The sequence below is a fragment of the Fomitopsis serialis genome (genome assembly GCF_022376445.1).
Source record: "Fomitopsis serialis strain Sig1Antser10 chromosome Unknown B0H18scaffold_34, whole genome shotgun sequence".
Lineage (NCBI taxonomy): Eukaryota > Fungi > Basidiomycota > Agaricomycetes > Polyporales > Fomitopsidaceae > Fomitopsis > Fomitopsis serialis.
The window spans coordinates 263373-280895 of record NW_025954994.1 but is presented as its reverse complement, the minus strand read 5'-3'; the positions used below and the strand labels follow the sequence as shown (position 1 = coordinate 280895).

Genomic DNA, 17523 nt, shown 5'->3' with positions numbered 1-17523 from the left:
ATGCCGAGCATGTTAAGTCGGTTGACCAGGAAGATTGCGACGTAGCCTGCACGGACGTCCCTCCAAATGTAGCGACGCTCTTGGCCAAGTGTGACGACATATTCATACAAAAGCACAGCTAGACCGTACAGTATAGTAGACTGGTGAGTGATTCTCAGCAAGGTGAATTGGTAGACCGAGGGACATACCTGCACCTGCCGCGGCGCAATAGTTGTCCGTATACTGCTCATGCGTCTGCGCCTGTAAATCATTAACGGCGATGGTGCTTTCAATCAATGTCAGCATGTCGCCAGTCAGAAGAACGTGGGCGAGGCTACGCAGGGCGGGGAGGGAGAGGGCTCAGTGATATAGGGTCGGAGATACGCCTGGCCCCAGTGTGGCCGTGACAGATGTCGATGGCCCTCTAGGCTGAGTCAATGGCACAGAAGCAATACCGTTTAGACAAGGACGCACGACAAACTTAGATACCAGCGCCCAGTGGTGCTGCTCTGACCTTGACCGCGCGTGTGCTCGTGCATCTGGCCTCGATCAGCGTGTCTCCGACGAGACGGAGGTAAGATGGGCTGATAGAGATGGGCACAAGCTGGTCACGCTCCATTACAAAGTGCATAGTTCGCTGAAGTTTGGATGCGGTGTGCTTGACGTGGATGGAGGCGGTGAACGGCCAGCGCCTAACCAATCTTCTGTTCGTTCTTTGCATGGCGCCCCTGAGGCCTGAAGATTGATTAAACTTACCTTTCGGTGATGTAAGTTCCGAGGGCCGTGAGTGACAAGCTGCGTAGTGGTTTTACTTACATGGTACAGAAGTAGACGTTGCATTGTGATGTGTCCTGTCCGCGATGCTGCCAGTGAGACTCGCGTCAAACGTCGAACTGTCAAGACCGCTGCATTATTTGGGAGATTCGAGCACAAGAGCGTCATATCAAGAGGTTCTGCTCGATTTAGTGGATAGACTGGAGACGTTTGGAGGCAATGATTGCGAGCGCCAAGAGTCGATTGATGCCTACTTACAGAATAGTGGCGAGGTAGCCATTGTCGGTACACCTGTCCACGAAGAATTCCGCATATTCACTTCCACGCATCCATGGAGTATTTCACTACTCACCGGAACAGCATTATCGCAGATCACTTGAGCATCGCCTCGAGACACAGATGAACCCTCAGTTTAGCGTCGTGATGAACTGGTAAGAGACTCACTAGAACGTCGCTAGGCTTCTGTGGTCGCTTCGGCTCGCTCCTGACTCGTCCATCCACCGTCGTTCGCATCTGCATCCTCGTCCAATATGTTGTCAGAAACGTAGAGAAAGCCGTCTTCTAGTGAGTCCGCTGTTATAAGTGGTCGTGGTATTGATGAGGTTTGACCGACATTGCTACGTGGTGTGGGAGAGTTCGGGCGGAAAGCCATGGTTGATAAGAGAGAGCGATGGAACGACGCTTGGACATCTATGGTCGTTGTGGTAGTGTTGCTTCGGAATTGTCTAGTCGATGATAGGCGGCGCAGGCTAAGAATCAGCCTAGAGATCACGATTGTTGTCATACTGTTGGAACTCTTGAGTAGACATTCCAGAAAGTATGCGATCACTGTAGGACGAACGGGAGCATGAAGCTTGGTATTGGATTAAATTCCTGCATAAAGATGTTCGATCACGCAGTCACCAAGATATGCATTGGACATACGCACGTCGCCGAACTGAATTTGTGAAATGATCTGGGCGATGTTGAACAGGAGGAATATCCTGCACGGATGCGAATGAGCGATCGTGTACATATGAAAGGAGGGTCGTGTTCGTACATGAAATATGACGTGCCTAGATTGAGAACGATAAGCGGGCAACGCTGATCCATATGAAAACTGAGGACTTACTATCCTTCAGTAATAGTAGGGCGAGTGCAGAACGAGACTGTCTCTGCGCCGATATGAGACACCCGTGCAATTGCCACCAAGTGACTAGCAAGACGATAACGTCTGAGGCTATCAGGGAGGTTCTACCGAGGATCACAACTGTGAGTGAGTGACATTAATATGGCCCCCAAGCAAGAATCGTAGATGGATTTTTCTTACATCTGGAATAGAGCCAAAATCATCAGTTCATTGCGGCGATGACGACATGGGAAGAGTATTCACTCGTGAATAGTCCGTGTCGGAAGTTTAACGTCTGTGTCACAGATCATTGACATGCCGAAGCTTTCCAAGTAAGAAAGGATGTTGATGTCTTGTATCTGAAGGGGGTTTTCAGCTCATGTCACCTCTTTACAAGTGAGACCATAATTCACAATATTAATCGCAGCTGGCACCACAGCGAGTATTGCTGTCAGGGCAGCAAGCGGCAAACTGCGGTCGCTGATAGCATAGACACGAAGCGCGGAAGTACCTGTGTGAGTACTAAGGGTCAATGCCCGAGCTTGGTAGTTCAGTTTGCATACATACCAGCCCACATGAGGTATGTGCTGATACTGACGAATTCCCAGAGTGTTTGGATCTTCTCGCAACTTCACGTATTCAATCAGTCACTTCGGTGCATGAGAGCGATGACGTCGGTCCTACCTCTACACAAGTGAGTTCAACTGAACGACGGGTACGGTACTGCAAGATCGACACGTACCAGCACCGTGTGCCACGAGCAGATGGATAATATTCCGGAGATAAACATACACAACATGTTTAGTCGATTGGCCAGGAAGATCACGGCGTAGCCCGCACGGACATCTGTCCAGACGAAGCGACTCTCCTGTCCCAGTGTAATGACATAGTCGTAGAGCAGCAAAACTGCATAACGCTTCAGAGCATTGCCGAATGATCCATTCACCGAGAGGGCGCACCTGTACCAGCGGCGGCGCAATAATTGAGAGTGTACTGCTCTTTCGTTGCCTGTAGACTATCCACGTCGTTAGCGCGCTCAACGAGTCTTAGCATGCCGCCAACATGGAAAGCATGGGGGAAAGACTGCTTATATGGGACAACAAAGTCACGGATCTACCACGCCGAAGCGTCGTGGCGACGTGAGACTGAAATATACACAGCCCGCCCTCGAGGTCTTTCCCCATATGTGCTCTATTGATGGTGCAGGGGATGCCAGACCGCGTCAGGAAGACAGGTTCGGCAGACGACCTGCAAGCCCGGCGGTGAATCAGGCTTCTCAGACCCTGCATCTGACGTAGGCATCTCCCGCGTGCCGCCGTCATCGACCCCAATCAGTTTGAGACGGAGTGTACTGTGCGACAGCCACGACTCGGGGCGCGCACACACGGGCACACCGGGCATGTTTCTTGATTGCGCCCACGATCCTGTGGAGGTGGTACGTCACGCATCACGGCCATCCGCCAGGTGCGGCATGACATGGACGGGGGCGGTGAACGAGCGGCGCCTACTCGAGCTTCCTCTTTGTCCCTCTCCGTCCTGTTTAACGGCACGATGACATGTGAGGCAGACGTGTGAGCAAACTTTGTTTTGCTAAACATAGGCCAGGCTCACCGGTAAGCAGGTCACGCCCGTAAGCCGGGCATGACAAAACGGATGAGTGACATGAACGTCAATGTGAGCTTCGAACTGTGGTTTGTTCGCAACAGTAGTGTCATGGTCGTGGCTATATCTGCCAGACCGCGTGCGTTCCATGCGGGAGTCACGCTTCTCAGCATAAAGTAACCGTACAATAGGGTATGTATTCTATGATACAGTGGACCGACATCTGTGAGTACAACAACTGCGGCCACTCAGCACGAGCGCCATGGATCGATAACACAACACGACTGACCTCCGCTATATCCCAACCTACAATGCTATATCACACCTTGGTATCACCTCAATCTCGAGGTCAGCGCGTATATCGTACACGTGCCAATTCCACAATTTCGTCCGGGTCCCAGTCGCGGTATCGCTCCACCCCGCTCGTAGTGAAGGCGCTGTACCCCTGGCTCGCCTCGGAGGGCGGGTGTCGCAGCGACATAGTAAACCTCGTCGACGCGCTGGTCGTCAGTGGTATCGTGTTGGTGTTGAAGCCTATGGTCGAGAGGCCGGAGCGCCGCTGGCTGTGCTCCACACACTGCTCTGTCTCGTGCGACTGCGAGAAATATGACGGGAGGCTGTCGCCAGTCTGCAGAGCAAGCCGGCGAAGGGCGAGGAGGAACCGCGAGATGATGATCGATGTTATGCTGTGGTACCGTTCAGATCTCAGCGCATTAGTCGGTGAGACGCGACGTACGGGTTCGAGAAGGATGGAAGGGGGTTGAAAAACTGTGCGACCGTATGTCAGATGGGCGAGAGCTTAGCGCTGAACAGAGGTACTTACCACTCCGATGTCAATGTCTGTTATCACCTGAGCTACGTTGAGCACCAGCAACACTCTTGAGACAGGGTCAGACCCTGTGCAACTCAAACACAATCGGACGTACACAAAGTAGAGCGTCCCTAGATGTGCGCTAACGTCAATGCGAGAACGGAGAGGGAGTATGCATATACGTACCGTCTCGAAGCAGGAACGTAGTCAGCGTTGATCGTACACCGGGGCGGGCGGAGTTGTAAAAGCCGGTGTGTAGTTGGTACCATGCGATGAACAGGACCAGTGAATCGGACGCGATGAGGCAGGCTCTGGTTGTGATCTCCACTTCAGAGAGCATCAGATTGCGGACAACACGCAGCCATATGGATGCTTACATCTGCAAACGCGAGTCAGTGAGAACACCCGTGAAGCAATGTGAGGACCAATCACCTATTGGCGACATCCTCGGAATAGTAGGTGCTTCCCCCGCAATATGTGTATGCAAAAGAATACACGGGGAAGAATGCCGCGGCAATGTTCGCATACTGTGAGCATGAAGTTAGTATTGCGACTCCCAGAGGCTGATTTCATGTTGCGATACCCCTTTCCGACGGCCACATGCAAAGAAATACATCGCTTTTGGTGTTCCCACAAAGAACTCATATACGCAACACCACAACCCAAGTCTCGCTATCATACGCTGAAAACGACGTCGTGCGATGGCAGGAGGATATGACATGAGACACGCTGCCCCGTAGGGCAGGCAATGGGCGGGTCAGCACTGTGCGTGCCGCCAGTGCCACTCCGGGCACCCAATGGAGGCCTTGGTGCCAACAGCGGGGACAGCCTACGAAGTGGACGGCGTCGGCCTGCATTCCGGATTGTGGTGTTACATACAGTGTCGGTCGTAGTGTGCCCACTACCAACCCACTACGATCGTGCCAGCTAAGTCTGTTTTGCTAGACCCGTTCCCGAGATGCGTACACACGCGGAGTGCGTCGCTTTTTTGGTGAGAATCTACCATGGAGAGTATCATCGATAGACCGAGGCCAACGACTGGGGTCTCCCAGCGGCATAAAGTGCATGGCATTCAATGAGGCCCGACGCCCTCCGCCTGTTTAAAAATTCTCGGGCAGGGGTCAACAACAGAGAACTAGCTGTCAGCAGTGCCGAGGGCAAGCCAGGCTCAGGCCAGTGGCTGAGACCCACAGCGTAGGCAGAGTCCACGTCATTGGGCATCGCGCATATAGGGTCAGACGACGGAGGAGGTTTATTTTCAGGGACCGCACCACCAAAGCCGACGTCACAGCTGCCTGGCTCTGCTCAGTCGTCGAAGTCCGCTGATCCCATATCGAACCCGCCGGACTCCGCCTGTATGCGTTTCGAAAGAGCCAGGCCCAACTACATGGACTCAGCTGGGAAACCAGGCCAGAAACGAGCCCAACACCCTCCAAACCTGTGTACATTCTTGCCAGAAAGGGGTGTATCAATGAAATGAACTGTTGTGAACGTACAAGGTTGGTGACCACGGGCGTCAGCCCCAGGCAGAGCGTGAGGATGGTAAAGCCCCAGTCCCGATTGCTGACGGCGTACACTCGCAGTGTAGAGACAACTTTGTGATGTGAGCGTCTGCGACGGAGACTGAGTAGATGTGTACGCACTGGCCCATAGGAACAATGCGAGGATTTGAAACGCTGCCAGAGACCAGTTCACCGCCGTGCAACTATTGGGTACGCTTCATATCGCGTCTCCGGGGCCGATGTATATCTGTTGACTTACCTCTGTTCTGCGATCAGCATGGAGTTTCAGTCGATTCAGAACTTGAACAGGACGTACCATTGTAGAGTACCACGGCAGCATATTCAGGACAGACCCCACCGCCATCCCGAGCATTGCGAGGCGGTTCGCGAAGAAGACGAGCACGTAGCCATAGTTGGAGCTGCTCCAGATGTAGTCGACCTCTTGCTCGAACGTCAGGGCGTAGTCAAATACTAGCAGCGCTGGTAACAGCGTGATTCTGGTCAGCCGATAGCCTGAGACATGCCTGAGACTCAGAGGTCGATCACGCACCTGCCGCCGCGGCGCTGCAACAATTGACGGTGAAATGATTACTCCAGTTCTGTAGGTCCGCCTCGGAGGCCATCTGGGAGGGGTTGCGGAGGGGTTCCTCGTCGAGGGAACATGGACGCGTGCGCGGCGGAGGAGGCTCCTAATAAAGCTGTGCGTGCCCAGTGAAGTCCCGAAGACAGGGATGTCAGCACGATAAGCTAAGATAAGTAAAAGACTGACTGATAAGACACGTCAGACGCGGACCTGTAGTAGCCCGTTTACTCGCATTTGGTACCTTTCTATTGAACGCTATCGGCAGGTTCTATCTACAGCTGATGCCAGTCGAAACTGAATCTTCTTTGACGTGTGACACTGACTACTGTCCTCCCACAACTTCGCGTCCATCTATATGCTGCAGCACCATAACGATGAGAAGCCGAATGACGTGTCCATAACGTGCGCGGTGCAATGGGCGACGGAGTCCACAAAGACAGGCTGTACGGTCTACTTTTTTAGGTGCCAATGCACTGCCTCAGCGACCTCTCAAAAACTCTGACACTGTGAGTATCCGAGATACACACTAACTGGGATTAGTGCAGGCTCTTCAGCACTGGTACGGGGTCTGGCATACTGCACCAACAGGTATGTTCTGCAACGGACTGTTCGTCGTCATGCTGAGCTGGCGTAGGGATCCACGACCGACCGAGGTTGTTCGGTCGGGACGAGCAAGGCAAAGACATCCGTCGGCTACCCAGACACGTCTCCTGTACGTTCTCCTAATGCATCACTTGATGGACACGGACTTGAGAGCTCAGAACAGTGGCTGGGCATGATCATCATGCCTCACATTCTATCTCGACAACCGGACGTCAGACCAGAATTGGGTCGCCACCCTCCTTCCTCTCCCCGACGAACCGACCGTACTTGTGGCCTTCGAACAAGTTCTATACTGCGACCTCGACTGGGTCTTGCAGCCCTACCTCAGTCCGAACGTACTGACCTGGACCACTTCTTCACGGACCTCGCGCATCCGGATACTTGCCACACGGCAACCATAATGGCATCCGCATCTTCCAAGACCGCTGTTGCTACGCTGCAGTGAGTGACATCCGGGCTCAGTTTGACGATCTCAACCTCCCCACATCTGCAGCCGACAATGCGGGCTTCGCGACTGATCGAGGCGATGTCTAGTTCTGTCAGGATGCATGACAGGAATCCTGCTCACGAGTGATCTTCGTATCGGCTACGAAGGCAGGTTACCGCACAAGCCAGAGTATGTATGTCCCCAGCCCACATCACTTGATGGGCACACTAGCACGTCGACGCTGATATGCGAGATCCCTAGGATACGCACAACGACGACCGGCGTCACCCGCTGGACGCGGTGATGACTCGTGAAGTGGGAATACATAGGCCCTGCAGGCCTGAACGTTGAACCTGCGCCTCACGCGGGACATCGAGACGACGAGGAAGATACGGGACGCTAATTATGATGAAACAAGACTGAGGACCCACTGACTGGAGCGGGGCCATGAGAATGGAAGTTCTCCCGACGCATGGACGTCCGCGAACATGTGAACTGTGAGTCCTCCTCCATTACTACGATAAACTTGGCGCCTGCGAGGTCGAGAAAACGGGTTGGAAACGGGCCCTTCAAAGCTTCCTAGAGTGACATCACTGGAGCCTATTGTCCCGGAGTATACATGGCCGGGACCTAGATGTCGTGTCCTGTCGGTGTCACAAATTCCTATTCAACTGCACAGACAAGGCAAGTTGATAGGTATGTAGCCTTCAGGCACACGCGCTGCCGTGAACCGACTTGTTGGCTATGGGTATTCTAGAACTGCCCTGGTCATCAAATTCAACAGGTACCACGCCCACCTGAGTTAGCTTCAATGGAGAACAGGGTTCACGACGTCCGCGCGCTCATCCATCAGGAAGACACGGAGAATGTCTGCGTACGTGCGGTGGATGTGAAACACACTAAGACACGTACGTAGCTCGCATCGGCTTGCCACGCCGTTCCAGCATCATCCTGCATAATAAACACCACACCAACTGGGGATATCCACAGCGCTGCGCACGGGAGTTGGCGTCGAGAAGCCAGTGGTCGGAAGTCAGAAGCCAGAAGCCAGGAGAAGAAGTCGAGAAAGGAGAAAGATTGCGGGCGCGGACGCGGAGAAGGCCGATCATGACCAGTGCACCGCGCGCACGCGCGCAGAAGCTGACGCCACACCATGTCGAGCGGATGCAAAATTGAGAATCAGCTGCAGTCTTCCCGCGAAGTCCACAATCTCGTTGGGCCCCACGCAAGAAGGCGTATGACAGCGGAGGACGGAGGATGTTGGTATGTTCAGTGATCCGTCCACTAAGGTCGCCTAGCCATCGAAGTCCGCTCCGTCCGGCGTGCTTTCCAGTCATATCAAATCAGCCAGTGCCACTGGAGTCCGCCTATGGGCGTGTGCAGGTGGGGTGCCCGTGGATATGGAGGAGCTGCCACGGTTGCAAGGGATCGCGACCACGCGCACACGCCGGCGACGTCGACGTGATGATCGTGGGGAGCACAACGCCGCGCGCTCCGGGATCCGTCGTGCCAGCGTAGTTCAAGCGTCAGAACGATTGATAATGGGAAACGAGTGCGTAAGGTTCGTGTGGGAGGGGGTATGCGTCTGTGGGTAGGTTACTGTTACAACAGCGGTAATTGGCACATACACACAAAAGCTCTACAACAGGAGCAAGGGCGGGGCCGCGCGGCGCGCCACGGATACGGCGCCGCCCGCCAGACAGGGGAAACAAGGAATAACGTAGACCGGCCGCTAGCGCGCCTCGCCCTTTTCTACCCGGCCGTATTCGAGCTGGTCGTAGTGCTGTTGCTGCTGATACGGATGCGCGCGGGGCTGGAAGCTCTGCCTGTCGAGCTGGGGCGGTACGGCACGCGCTCGAGCTCCATCGCCTCCGGGTCGCTGTCCTCCTCCTGTCTCGCGAGGAAGTCGTCCGCGTCGCTGAACGTCGCGACCTTGACCATGATCCCGTCGCTCAGCGAGGCGGCGGTGCGCTCGGACTCGCCCGGGCGCGCGGTGCCCGAGCGGAACATGATGCTGGAGAGGTACGACCGCGGCATGGACTGGTGCCCGCCCCGCTCCTCGGGCCCGGACGTCCAGCTGTGCGACTCGAGCGGGTCGCCGGTGTTCTGCGAGAACCGCCGGAGGTTGAGGATGAAGCGCGAGATGATGATGATGGTTATCCTGGTGCGTGGGTTAGTGTTGTGCACGAGGGCGACGACGATGGCACGCACGGGAAGATGAAGTCTGGGATGGGGTCGAAGTTCTGCGCAGGACAGTGCAGCGTGAGGACACGGTTAGCGATGCTGCTGGTGGGGGAGACGTACTTGGCCAAAGTCTAGGACCGCAATGATCTGGGCGATGTTGAGCAAGAGAAGCATCCTGCGCGGGAATTAGTCGTGCGTCCCGCAAGACACATCAAGACACATACACAAAGTACAGTGTTCCTATTACACAGCGAGGCGTCAGCATCCGTATTTGCCTAACATGAAGAGCCGGCGGACGCACCATCCCTGAGCAGGAGCAGGCCCAGCGACACTCTGTTCGTGCCGATGCGAGATGTCTTCAGCGTCCCGCGCAGATGGCGCCATGTCACAAGGAGCACCATCGCGTCCGCCAAAATGACCGCGACTCGAGTGCAGATGAGCACTGTCAGTCGACACGCCCGTCAGCTCTCACCAGTGCATGTGCAATGTCACAATTGCTTACACCTATATGGCCGCGAACACAGATCCGGTCAGAATAAAGGGAAAGGCAGGGGGAGATGCGGCGCACTTCATGCCCACGCTGTCGGAGTACTTCTGGTTGTACTCGCACTCGACGAGAACCGAATAGGTGCTGACGAAGTAGGACGACGCAATGTAGTTGTACTGCGTGGCACTGCGTCAGCGGTGATGCGTGCGGGGGAGGGAAGGGTGTCCGGCTGGAGCTAGCGACTTACGATATTCGTGGCGGCCGGGACCATGGCCAGAAGGAAGGTCAACAGAGAGATCCACACGGTCCGGTTGCTGATAGCGTATACTCGGAGGGACGACACAACTAGGGGGGATGGAAATCAACGGGGGACGCGAGGACGCAAGTTTGTGTACGCACTAGCCCAAAGGACAAAATTCATGATTTGGAAGGACGCGAGCACTAATACAGCCGCCTTGCAGCTATGCCGGAAATGAGCATGCGCTAAAAATAGAACTGGGCGGTGATATACCTCTGCAGGAAGAAATGAGTGCTCTGGTTGCGATGAAGCGGAGGGGGGACGCACCTCTCCCGTGTACCAAGGCGTAAGACCCATGAGAATCCCAACTATCATCCCAAGACTATTGATCCGGTTCAAGATAAAAAGCAGCGTGTATCCCCTGAACTTGCTACCCCACACGTAGCGAAGCTCCTGCCCGAGGGTGATGGCCCAGTCATAGATGAGGAGAGCTGGCCTTCATATGAGTACGCGCGAGTCACCTTAACTGACCCAGAGACGCACCTACTGCTGCAGAAGCACAGCAGTTCTCTGTGAAGCTCTCTTTCGCTAACTCTACGAGCGCGTCCGCGGAGAGGCTTGACGACATCGGGGCACCGTCAGGCTAGGTCGCATGCCAAAAGATTCAGTGCGGTTGCGCGAGTGGACGCTCATATACTCAACACGGGAATACCTATGTCGCGGCTATACTGATAACGAGGACAGGAGGAGCACTCGAGCCAGACTGATCGCTGATGGAACCTGGCGCCATCGAGATCTGCAAGCCAGATTTCATTGCTCCCGCCCGGCCCTACTTTCTGTCGGCGCAGCTGCGAGTGTGTAGAAGAACATGTCACTCACGGCATCGATGGCGTCCTCCTGCTCGTCCATCGGCGAGCGTCGTCCGAAGAGTCGTCGACATTGCGATGGAGGGCTGTTTGCAGGTGGGTTCGTGAGCGCGCGGTGAGCGGGACGCTAGCATCAGAGAATCCTTGCCGCTATCACACAACCTCGTGGACACCACAAAACTTTCTCAGAACGAGACTTCCGGAGCACATTTGTGCGCACTACAAGTGTGCTTCGCGTTCATTCCTCGTTGGACCTTCCTGGACTAACTCGTTCGGACTCGGCCAGGACCTGCCATGCCCGACGCTCTTATACGCCGATCACCTAGTAGACCGTTTTTGCGAAGTTTAGGAGGAACATATTAAGGGGCATACTTGTTGACATGCTTACTTTGAGTACCTGCTTTAAGGCTGTACCGGGATGCCGCTCCTCGGGGAATGTTGGCGAAGGACATCACGGGCACTTGCGGGGCACTTGGAGACCCAAAGCCCAGCCAAAGCCGCCGCGCAGCTCCGCAAGGACCGCAACGGCTCCGAGCCACCGATCGCCCGCCACATGGTGCGCACGTGAGCTTCCGTCTTCCGCCACAAGGAACACAAGAAATAAAGTGAGTTACTGTACCAGGTGAATACGGTACGTACTCACTCGGACTCTACTCGTGCTTGCTATACTGTCAACTAAGGACCTTTGCACTCGCAATATAGCCGAGACTTGGCTGCGACAGCCAAGGTTCATGTTCTCGACACACCATGCGGACACAACTGCACATTGCGAACAATATCGCATCGTGCCCTAGCGCGTTCCTTGTATCCCAGGCTACTAGATCGGCCTTGTGGCGTCCACCGCAGTCTGCGTGTCTCGAACGGGCTCGAAAGCGACGGCCAGGTATAAGAATCTCGGGTCGCACCCGACGCAATCGGCACGCCACTGCCGGGATTAGGTACTGAGTTGGCGATCGTGTCCCTGGCAATCGGTGCCTCCGCGCCAATGTACGCATTGGGACTGCCCCGCCGCAGGAAACAGCCGGGGCTCCCGATCCACCTGTGCTTCGCTGTCGCCTTCAAGTTCAGCAGCCTTCTGCGAGGATCGCGCGACCATATCGGCACAGTAGGATCTCGACGACTGTGGGTGTCTGGTGGATGGAATGCTGCGGGGTTGGCAGGGGGGAGAGCGTGCATGTGCGCGCAGCGCAGGTACCTCGCTAGAACATGGTCAAGAACAGACCCCAAGGCCGCCCTCGCTCGTCAGCAGCAGCGTTCCTGAATGCAGAACTCAATCAATCGACATGCATGGTCCCGGCGATCAAGAACTGCTCTATCGCGAACGACGATAGACGGCCGGCAGCAGCTTTGCATGATCGCCCCTGGTCGGCGAGAGAAGCTCGACGCCGAGTCGCCGACCTGTAGTCGTCCTTCTGAGTGCTTCCGCCTGCGAACTCTGATTGCGGCGCCGTTCACTCTCGACGGGCCCCTGTTATACGTATAGGCCGGGAACGCTTTCGTCCCTGAAAGTCCACTCGTGAGTCCCAGAGTTCGCTTCGCCTCTCTGGGCACAGCGCATGCAGTATGACCGGTCTTCCGTCCTGTAGACCCCTATATTCAAGTATTGCATCACCGACAGCAACAGGAGTCAGGACGGCACTTTCGTGAGGCGGCGAGCTGTACAGCCGATCAGTAGATTGCGCACAGCTACCCCAGCCGATCGACGACGCCTCACCTCTTGGACTATTGCAGGGCACCAATACCCAGGGACGGCTTCGCTGGAGAAGTGAAGGATTGGTCATTCAAAGGCTACGAATCTCCGGTCCGATAAGTACGGTGAGTGCAATCCTGAGTCAGAGTTATTGACTGAGGTATCCCGGTATCCGAGTGCATCTCTCGCTGCACCCTCCCGTACATGTAGTGGGGTCTGATTCAACCAGGTGAGTGCTAGGCACGGTATTAGAGCGAAAAGAACCAAGTGATGCCGTCGCAGGTGAGTCATGGTGATGCCCAGACTATGCTATCAGCTCAGGGACTCCAGAGTGGTAGCTTGAGCCAGGACGCAGACCGCCCGATCGCTGGCGTCCGAAGACGCAGATGATGCGCGCACGAGCATGGGCGCGAAAGTCTGAAGCTTGAAGCTTGAAGCTTGAGCTTCTGAGGCAGCCTACCATTCCAGGCGGACTCGTTGCTAGGCTCCGAACTCCAGATTGACTGCTGGCTTCGACGGCTTCTTCTGTCAAGGAAGCGAACCAACGTCCGGGATTCGGGGATGGGTTCTTGTGGGGTGCGGTGGGTCGGACCGATCAGCACCCGTACCGCTGCTACGACCAGCACCGTCAGTCGAGACTAAGTCTTTATGCCGCTATGCGTGTCCGGAGGATACTCACTTTCATCTGGTGGGTGCACGGTACAACCGTCGATCACTGTGTATGACGGAATGTTTGCCCGGAGCTCAAACAACGTCAGCATCTTAACCGGATGTCGACATTATCCGAGTCGCCCTTGGATCCGCCAGGCCCGAGCTCAGGGCCGACAATTAAAGAAGCACGTCGTGCCGGGCAGTTCTCGTGGATACGCTTAAACGTTGAGTGCTTTGATTGCCTTGCTTGTGGTTCGCAGCTTCCGTCGGTGTGGGGGGCCAAGTACCAGATTTTGCCCATAGATACTGTAGCTACTGTGAATGAGAATGTTACGCGATGCTCATTCAAGTGTGCATACCGATTACATGCCATCATTAGGCGCCCGCAAAGAAGGCTTACAGCAGCGCACGACGGTGGCATGTGTGGACAGGTAAGTGCGCGAAAAGGCATATAGCCAACCTCATAGTACTACTCACTTGCATTCAACTCATGCCGGTGCCAACCCACTGCTCAACACTCAGTGCTCACCATGCCGCTCTGCTTTGCCAATACCGCCCTCTCATCACCTCACCTCCGCTCCTGTAGCGCCCTCAACACCGTCCTCGCCTCTGCTGTCCGAAGGTCCGTTCGACTGTGCCACGCTCCAGAGTAACAGCTTTGCGGAGAGCTTCGATACCTTCGCGTTGGAGATTGAGAACGCCGTCGCAGCATCAAGTCAGACGGGAACTGGTGAGGCCCCAGTTTTCCAAAGGGCGGACGTGGGGAAGGTGAAGGGCATGGGAGAGGTAGTCGGGGCGAATGGCAGATGGTATGCGCACGCCGAGGAGATGGAAAGGGAGTTGAAGATCGTCGAATTGTGTCTGCATGCGCTCCGCAGGCGGCGAACATGAGGCTGAACGCGTTAGCTGTGGCGATATCACGAACGCAGGGGAGTAGCCGTGAGCTGTCGATCGCTGGATGACGAAAAGGGTAACGGAAAGGGCCAGCGTCCACGCATATAGTCGAGTAGTGCGTCACCGGTGCTCACGGGCGATGAATCAGGTGAGGGCGTGACGGGGAAGGGAATTGAACAGTGATGACTGGTGAACTTGTCCTCGGCATACTGACAGGCCACACTGAGGAGGAAGGCGTAGCATGGGTCTGCAGGGTCTGCAGCTACACGCGCGACGCGCATCCTTCATGATCTCCGGACTTCGCGATGGGGCGGATTTCGCGGCAAGCTGACCACGGATGCCACTCACAATCATTGGTTCATACAAATTACACCTTCAGATGCTGAAACTTGCGACATGCTAGGTACCGGAAGCCCTCCTGAAGTGAGCTCAGAAGGTAACCACGAACCAAGAAAAAGCACTCCGGAAGAGAGGGAATCCCGACGAGCAACCTGGTCTCCGTTTGAAAATATCAAAACGAATGAAGCAACATGCTACGAAAGTCGATGATGCATCGATGAGCAAGATGTGTCTATGACGAGACAATGCTGAGGACACACCTGAATGTACGTCGGACGTACGTGCTTGGAACGTGTTAGGTGATCATCGTCGCCTCCGGGGGCCAGGTGAGGCCGTCTGCGATCCAACGATAGGATCAGCGCCCTGCACACCGCCACGAACGTTGTCGACAGAGCAAAGGACAGCCTCGGACGTGAACAGACGTGAACGTTCCCGCACGGCAATGGCAGTGGGAGAACGTGACTTACCATATATGGCTGAAACGGCTGCAGTTCATAAAGGGCAACCCGCCGCCACACCTGCACATCGCCTCCGCTGCCGCTGCATCCGCTTTCTCGCTTCGCTTTTGCCCGTAGAATCTCCGTAGGATACTTCACGGACAGTCTTGCATAATTTACCTAACTTTCACGACTACGACCACCATTGCTACCATGCCTTTCACCACAGACTCTGAGCTGGACCTCCTCTTTCCCGCCGAGCACATTCCAGACGAGGCCCGGAAGCAGCTGCACCCAGACCTTCATGTGCGTCCTGCACTATCATAACTAATTTGGCGGTTCAACTGAAAGGATTGACGTAGCTTCGCCCGCTCGCGTCGACTGACTACCGACGTGGCCACCTCTCAGTACTCTCAGTGCTCACAGTCGTGACGGACCCAGGTGAGGACGCGTGGGTCGCGCAATTCATGCTCTCCGCGGCGCGGCGCGCACGTACTACCCCATCGTCATCGTCGACAAGGCGACCGACCGCATCGTCGCGGTGGGCACCGTCTTCATCGAGCGCAAGTTCCTCCGGGGCTCGGCAGTGTCGGCCATATCGAGGACATTGCCGTCGACAAGTCCCAGCAGGGCAAGAAGCTCGGCCTGCGGATCATCCAGACGTTGACCGGCATCAGCGAGAACAGCGGGTGCTACAAGACGATTCTGAACTGCAGTGATAGCAACATTCGTGCGTGCGGCCCGGATACTTCCTCTGGCACATTGACTCATGTATGCGCACCTTCAGCCTTCTACCAGAAGTGCGGCTATGAGAAGAAGGAGAATGAGATGGTGCGTACTTTGCACTACCTGCATGCCTAGAATGCTTACGTCTGCGTCAGGCGAAGTATGCCCCCGAGCGCTCACGGACGCCCAGGTTGTGAGGGGTTCGGTTGCTGGACTATCTCGACGGACGCTCCTATTGTATCTCGCATAATCTAATGGAAGGATTGCCATGTTCTTATCCGCACACGGAAGGCTGAACACGCAATCGCCATCACTGTGTTTCCTGAGGAGCATCAATGCTGAAGCACGGTGTTCGCTGTCATCAATGCACTGGAAAAATGTTATACCTCCTATTCGTACGCCAAATCTTGTTCGATATTCATACAATGTATGGCTCTTACATACCATCTGCAGACGTCAACCTACGCTGCTGGGTACGTTGATAAGCCACTGCAAGCTGACCTGCTGTGCCATTTACCATATCCGCAATCGTCGTCTCGCGGTGTATCTACTAGCGTTATTATGGACTCGGACATGCTCGTCTTCGAACAGGGTCTGACCGCGTCAGGGGTGTCGACTCACGGACGTCGTCAGCGCATGACAAATGACAGCAACTTAGGTGTGTACGTGGTCCGTCGTTCGAATATGGTGAGCTGACTTGATTGTATGCGTTCGCATCAGACTGCATACGGTGGCGAATCGTACAGACGACGATGACGACCTTCGACACTTGGAAGAATGCAATGACGATATGATTTCGCGGTAAGGGCCACTGGCAATAAATGCGACGTTCTCGATATGAACTTTCAATCGCTCGTTCGTAGTAACCATCAACAACGAGTGTCTGTTTGGTCAGCAGTGGGGACTTAGTAAGTTATTCCACGGACTGAATCGGATGCCGGTTCAACACCACAGGACACATCAGATTTATTACGTCAATCAGTCAAAATGTTGCTCAAGTACCTACTCCGCAGATGCAGCAGGATTGACAGTTGGATAAGGGCACACCATTTGTTGCGAACAAGACACATTTTGACAGGACCCGCGCCCACTGTCTGTTGCTGCAGATCTCCTTAGATTCACAGCACTCAATAGCTTTGTATTTCCGGCTTTGCTTGCAAAACTCACTGGTCAGTTCTAGCTCTATCTTAAAAGACTTAGTGTTGTTGGCTCACACGCCTGCCCAGGACGAGCGCTCTCCAAAGATGAGGCCGGAAAGGAACCGCCTGAGGCGGTGATGCTTGTCGCGCCGCCTCCACAGGAATGCCGATGCGATCACGAATCATGACTATCGTGTGAGTGCTGACTTGCCTACCTCGACTACCGCGAACTACGATCCTACGTCACAGACACCCAGGAGACACCCTCAGCATGGCAGCACCAGCGATCATAGTGTGCGGCATGCATGTGGTCTGGTACTGACACTGTCTCGAATTCTCGCTGTGATAGAGGGGCGTGGATGGGAAAACATCCAGGACGCGGGCCATCCATCCATCCCATCTGTCACGCCACCACATTGCTTCGTCGTGGTGTATCTCCGACGGTGTCGTCTTATATGAGCACTAGCTCCTGTCAATGTCCCT

The 17523-nt window shown here is 55.1% G+C and overlaps 9 protein-coding genes across 9 annotated transcripts; 2 read left to right on the top strand and 7 right to left on the bottom strand.

The window, feature by feature from the left end:
- Positions 1–1395: 1395 nt before the first annotated feature.
- B0H18DRAFT_369729 (uncharacterized protein) lies at positions 1396–2732 on the bottom strand. The gene is made up of 8 exons (XM_048037792.1): positions 2654–2732; positions 2429–2480; positions 2275–2372; positions 2126–2220; positions 1865–1986; positions 1682–1732; positions 1595–1626; positions 1396–1538 (listed from the first exon to the last, which is right to left on the bottom strand). The coding sequence occupies exons 2-7, from the start codon at positions 2436–2438 to the stop codon at positions 1619–1621; spliced, it is 384 nt and encodes a 127-aa protein (XP_047893306.1). The 5' UTR covers positions 2439–2480; positions 2654–2732; the 3' UTR covers positions 1396–1538; positions 1595–1618.
- B0H18DRAFT_1008526 (uncharacterized protein) lies at positions 2470–2951 on the bottom strand. Its single transcript, XM_048028788.1, has 3 exons — positions 2821–2951; positions 2604–2767; positions 2470–2545 (listed from the first exon to the last, which is right to left on the bottom strand). Exons 1-3 carry the CDS (start codon positions 2912–2914, stop codon positions 2501–2503), a joined length of 303 nt encoding a protein of 100 aa, XP_047893305.1. The 5' UTR covers positions 2915–2951; the 3' UTR covers positions 2470–2500.
- A 1138-nt stretch (positions 2952–4089) lies between these two features.
- On the bottom strand, positions 4090–6526 carry B0H18DRAFT_1008520 (uncharacterized protein). Its single transcript, XM_048028787.1, has 9 exons — positions 6327–6526; positions 6093–6256; positions 6036–6037; positions 5918–5979; positions 5771–5868; positions 4707–4801; positions 4461–4585; positions 4287–4405; positions 4090–4231 (listed from the first exon to the last, which is right to left on the bottom strand). The coding sequence occupies exons 1-9, from the start codon at positions 6397–6399 to the stop codon at positions 4169–4171; spliced, it is 801 nt and encodes a 266-aa protein (XP_047893304.1). The 5' UTR covers positions 6400–6526; the 3' UTR covers positions 4090–4168.
- Positions 6527–9141: 2615 nt separating this feature from the next.
- On the bottom strand, positions 9142–9974 carry B0H18DRAFT_1119304 (uncharacterized protein; the record flags this gene model as incomplete). The annotated part of the gene is made up of 5 exons (XM_048033927.1): positions 9142–9550; positions 9601–9632; positions 9694–9748; positions 9798–9813; positions 9875–9974. 5 exons carry the CDS (start codon positions 9972–9974, stop codon positions 9142–9144), a joined length of 612 nt encoding a protein of 203 aa, XP_047893303.1.
- B0H18DRAFT_1008498 (uncharacterized protein) lies at positions 9726–11411 on the bottom strand. The gene is made up of 9 exons (XM_048028786.1): positions 11313–11411; positions 11178–11250; positions 10842–11127; positions 10624–10789; positions 10460–10521; positions 10308–10405; positions 9875–10077; positions 9798–9813; positions 9726–9748 (listed from the first exon to the last, which is right to left on the bottom strand). The coding sequence occupies exons 3-7, from the start codon at positions 10924–10926 to the stop codon at positions 10072–10074; spliced, it is 417 nt and encodes a 138-aa protein (XP_047893302.1). The 5' UTR covers positions 10927–11127; positions 11178–11250; positions 11313–11411; the 3' UTR covers positions 9726–9748; positions 9798–9813; positions 9875–10071.
- Positions 11412–11615: 204 nt separating this feature from the next.
- B0H18DRAFT_1169479 (uncharacterized protein) lies at positions 11616–13567 on the bottom strand (the record flags this gene model as incomplete). The annotated part of the gene is made up of 5 exons (XM_048035876.1): positions 12979–13567; positions 12879–12921; positions 12448–12754; positions 11911–12363; positions 11616–11740 (listed from the first exon to the last, which is right to left on the bottom strand). Exons 1-5 carry the CDS (start codon positions 13143–13145, stop codon positions 11616–11618), a joined length of 1095 nt encoding a protein of 364 aa, XP_047893301.1. The 5' UTR covers positions 13146–13567.
- Positions 13568–14035: 468 nt separating this feature from the next.
- B0H18DRAFT_954999 (uncharacterized protein) lies at positions 14036–14507 on the top strand (the record flags this gene model as incomplete). Its single annotated transcript, XM_048042312.1, has 3 exons — positions 14036–14127; positions 14162–14314; positions 14435–14507. The coding sequence occupies 3 exons, from the start codon at positions 14036–14038 to the stop codon at positions 14505–14507; spliced, it is 318 nt and encodes a 105-aa protein (XP_047893300.1).
- A 167-nt stretch (positions 14508–14674) lies between these two features.
- B0H18DRAFT_368603 (uncharacterized protein) lies at positions 14675–15481 on the bottom strand. Its single transcript, XM_048037791.1, has 3 exons — positions 15206–15481; positions 14999–15143; positions 14675–14932 (listed from the first exon to the last, which is right to left on the bottom strand). Exons 1-3 carry the CDS (start codon positions 15262–15264, stop codon positions 14750–14752), a joined length of 387 nt encoding a protein of 128 aa, XP_047893299.1. The 5' UTR covers positions 15265–15481; the 3' UTR covers positions 14675–14749.
- B0H18DRAFT_1169469 (acyl-CoA N-acyltransferase) lies at positions 15254–16098 on the top strand (the record flags this gene model as incomplete). Its single annotated transcript, XM_048035875.1, has 6 exons — positions 15254–15481; positions 15538–15630; positions 15696–15742; positions 15763–15905; positions 15963–16006; positions 16057–16098. The coding sequence occupies exons 1-6, from the start codon at positions 15389–15391 to the stop codon at positions 16096–16098; spliced, it is 462 nt and encodes a 153-aa protein (XP_047893298.1). The 5' UTR covers positions 15254–15388.
- Between the last annotated feature and the right edge of the window lie 1425 nt (positions 16099–17523).